Source organism: Sciurus vulgaris, assembly GCF_902686455.1.
Source record: "Sciurus vulgaris genome assembly, chromosome: 5".
NCBI classification, from domain to species: Eukaryota; Metazoa; Chordata; class Mammalia; order Rodentia; family Sciuridae; genus Sciurus; species Sciurus vulgaris.
The window spans coordinates 79,629,243-79,633,675 of record NC_136465.1 but is presented as its reverse complement, the minus strand read 5'-3'; the positions used below and the strand labels follow the sequence as shown (position 1 = coordinate 79,633,675).

Below are 4,433 nucleotides of genomic sequence, written 5' to 3'. Positions count from 1 at the left end.
AATTGAGATATATCTTTAGAACTGGGAAAGAAGAAATAAAGTATAATCTTCAAGAGATTCTTGGTCTCTATCTTCTGTGGTCTCTAGTTGGTCTTTACAGTACTTTATATCTCTAGACTAGAGTTTTAACTCAATTTTTTTTTTTGAAAAGGTAAACTGAGCGGCACAATAACATTTTATGTTTATTTGGGCAAAGACCAATTCATAAATTGGGAAACTGCAAACCAGAAGCTCCCCTGAAAGAACACAGCAGGAGACTTATGTAAGACAGGTGGAAGAATAGCAAGGAAAATATCTGGTAAGAGTTAGTTGCCTCGTGTGGAAAGCCAAGCTTGTTGACTGCTTCTGGTTGGTTGAGCTTAAGTTCAGTTTTTCTTTAACATAGACATTTACAGGAAATAGCTCAAATGCAGTTCCATTTATGTTTGTGAATTAAACATGATGAAGGTCAGTCATGAGGCCTCCCTGGCTGCGCCTGCTCAGGGACCCTTCAGGCCTGATCTCCATTTTAATTTAACGCATATGACTAGTCTCCACTTGCAGTTTTTTCACAAGTACAAGAATGCACTGTGTTATCTATTTGATTTCATTCAGCTTCATGTGCCGGCAGACAACTGATAGTTCTTTTCAGACACCCTCTTCACTTTGCTGAGTTTCTTTGCTCTTTCACTATGTGCCGTTCTTTCTGAACTTAGCAGCAGATACTTTGAGCTCATGAAGCTTTATCAGGAAAACCACATATTTAGTTTGCCTGCCTTGAGTTACTTTGTCAAACTGAAAGGATTTATTGGATGCAGTAACTATCAATTGGACCTGTGTCTGTAAATATACCCCATTCAGAAATTTCAACATGGCTCCCGACAATCATACCCTTGGGATGATCTAAACTTGAGGGCTGAGCTTCAACCAAACTTGAAAACACAAATAGTATTTGGTTCTGAGAAGTGATTGACTCTTCCAACACTGGAAGACTCTAAATTTCTTTAGAAACATGGCAGTTTTTATTCATAATCACAAATTATTTTCTAAGCTCAATTAAAAAAAAAAATAATGTAGTCCACTGCACCACTCATAGTCAATTATAATCTCTCCCTAGAGTGAGAAAATCCTCAGATACGCAATTGACTTTCCTTGTAATTGTAGGTAACCATTTACCAAATGTATTGCCAATTCTTAATTTGCTTGCCAGCAACCAATAATATATTTTTATGCTCATTGACAATAAATTGATATGAAGCTGATGCTACATGTTAGATGTTTTGTTTCAGCATCACTTCAAAAGACCCAACCCAGAATAACCAGGACAGGGTTATAAGATATGTTTCACTAAGAAGGCCCTCAAATCTCAGGGACTTCACAGAGGAAAAGTACGTGTTTATCTCTGCTTTTAGTTTCTGTTAATTGTCCAGTACACACAGTGGTGGCACAGGGATCCAGGCTGACACATGTTTTCTTAAGTGTCAAAGCAAGAAGATAACTACAGTGTTCTCAGAGGCAACACACCAGTTCTACAATATTTTATTAACTAAAGAGTTCATATGACAATGTATAACTTCAAGGAGAAGTGAGGAATTCTACAATAATGCATTTCTTATAATCTTACAGTCATATTTCCCTTTTTACTATCACTATGATATTTACAAGATATGCATCTAAACCCTGACGGCCAAGAAATGTTGAAGAATACATACATATGAGTTTCCATTGGCAGGCACTCTTGACACAAGCTTGAAGAAATTCCTTACAATTTTTTTTTTAACTTTTAAGAGCAAACAAGAGAGTCTCCCTGTTTATTAGAGAAAAACCTTTGGGAATGCTATCTTATTTCAAGATATTTTGAAATGTAGAATATCTTACTGTTCTGTAGATCACCCAGCAAAGTTTGTGTAATTAATAAAATATAGACATATATAATTCACAAGTTATATGTTTATTAAATAAAAATAGCTTTTTTCTTTATCCAGCAAAATAGCTACTTATTATTACTATAAGCAAGATAAAAAAATGTTTTTTTCTACTTGAATGTCAAATTAGGTCATCTTTGAGTCTCCACATTTTCAGAATTTTTGACTTTCTTTCCTTGGGCAGGCTGAGGAAATACAACTCTTGGTAATGAGTAACTCTTTGCTTGGATGTCAGTTTTGAAATTGATGACATATAGTTCTGTACTGATTTTTTTTTAAATTATAATTTTTGTTCCCTTTCGTGAAGAAACACGAAAGGAAAAGTGGATAAAATCTGAAGTTTTGTACCTCTGGGCACAGGAGTGAGCACTACAGAGTTTTGGAGTGTCAGGGAATGAAGAAGACTCAGTCCTGGTGAATGAGCTTTTCTTCATTCCTGGTATTGACCAGATGGGGCCTTAGCTCCACAGAAAACTGCAGACTCTTGAAATAACATTGACCTCTCTTCGTATGTTTTTTAAGTCCTCTATGGCCATGCCGTGAGACACAGATAACTTCATTTAGCTACATATGTGATGAAACAGATATTTGTAATCTTTGTACCTCAGAACTCAAGCTGGTGGAATCAAATTTTCTGTAGCTGAGACTAGTCAAAAAGTACAAACAGTGAAAGAGAATATGTCTTTATTTGCATATTAGCAAATGTGAGTTTTACTTTGCTTCATAAACATCTATGAAACATATTTTAGCCTATGAGGATGTAAATATCTTAGCTAGGGTTCTGCAGAGAAACTGGAGGAAAATAAAGATTTCACAGGAACATAGGCAGATTAATTTTAACAAACCTTAGAGATTTTTGACTTGGTATTGGATCAACAATTAAAGAAGGAGCAGGAGGAGGAGAAAGAGGAAGAACTTACCTGTACATTCAAGGATATGTGTGGCATTTTACATCAGTGACATTAGACCTTGAATTTTCTCTGTTCGGACATGGAAAATGACTTGCAGAACATCCTTATTCTCCTAATGATTATACAGTTCATATTTGGGAATTTGAGCAATGGATTCATCATACTGATAAACTGCATAGACTGGGTCAATAAAAGAAAGGGTTCTTTAGTTGATCAAATCCTCATTGTCTTGGCAATTTCCAGAATTATTCTGATCTGGGAAGTATTAGTAAGTTGTCTTAGCACTGTATATCATCCATTTTTACTTATGAAAGAAATAGAAGTAAGAATTATTATTTTTTCCTGGATATTTGCCAATCATTTCAGTCTCTGGTTTGCCACGATCCTTGCCATCTTTTATTTGCTCAAAATAGCCAGCTTCTCAAGGTCTATTTTTCTCTATCTGAAGTGGAGAGTAAAAAAAGTGATTCTGATGCTGCTGCTAGGAAACTTGATTATCTTGATTTTAAATCTGATACAAATAAATATATATATCGAAGACTGGATTTGTGGAAATGAAAGAAACACAACTTGGAATTCCAGAATGAGTGATTTTGCAACATTTTCAGACCTGGTTACGTTCAATATGACTATGTTCTCCATACCTCCATTTACTGTGGCCCTGATTGCTTTTCTCCTGCTAATCTTCTCCCTGTGGCAACATCTCCAGAATATGCAGCACAATTTCAAAGGACCCAGAGACCCCAGGACCAGTGCCCACATAACGGCCTTGAAAATTATGATCTCCTTCCTTCTGCTCTATGCCATTTACTTTCTGTCTCTTTTCATATTATGGCTTTTGAAGATGCAGAATAAGCTGGTCCACATTTTGATTCTGAATTTTGGATTCATCTATCCTTCAAGTCACTCATTTATTTTGATTTGGGGAAACTCCAAGTTAAGGAAGCCATTTATTTTGGTGTTGAAGCAGCTGAGGTGTGGGCTAAAAGATGAGAAACTCACCATTCTGTGAGTCGCTTACCTATGAAGTATGAGGTTGGGGTAGGGTTCAGTGCACTTGCCTAGCATGTACAAGACCTTGGGTTCAGCACTGGAAAACAACAACAGCAGCAATGATGAAACAAACAAAAAACAGATGCTATTGCATGTCCTACACAATAAAAGAAATCTATGAGGAGATCAAAGACATTTAATTCTTCTCCTCAGGTTTTACAGTGTGAAGGTCACTGTAAATTTTTCAAATGAATGTCTATAATAACATTGTACCTAAGAACATTACATATCTATGGTGTGCATTTCTTTAATATTGATAATTTGAAATTATTTGAAGAAATCATTGTAGATTCTCTTAAAATTTAAAAATATGTATCAGGATGGTAGATTAGAGAAAAGAAGCATGTACAGTAGGTCACTTAGGGGTTGATTATGAACCTATTAACCTCCAACCTTTTGCCTGGTAATAGCCCTTCAGTTCCAAATCATTCAGTGGAGATGGGTATTATTATCTCATGTACACCTATTATTTGGTTGATCAAGGACAACATGAAGTTATTTGAAGTAGAAATAGGGAAAATTTTGATTTTTTTTTTTTACTAGTACTAATAGAATGGGAACACTG

The 4,433-nt window shown here is 35.5% G+C and overlaps 1 protein-coding gene across 1 annotated transcript; it reads left to right on the top strand.

Annotated features, from left to right (window-relative positions):
* Positions 1–2,894: 2,894 nt before the first annotated feature.
* LOC306662240 (taste receptor type 2 member 13-like) lies at positions 2,895–3,808 on the top strand (the record flags this gene model as incomplete). Its single annotated transcript, XM_079141767.1, is given in 2 exon segments — positions 2,895–3,773; positions 3,776–3,808. Coding segments are annotated over 2 exon segments (912 nt in total).
* Positions 3,809–4,433: the final 625 nt, after the last annotated feature.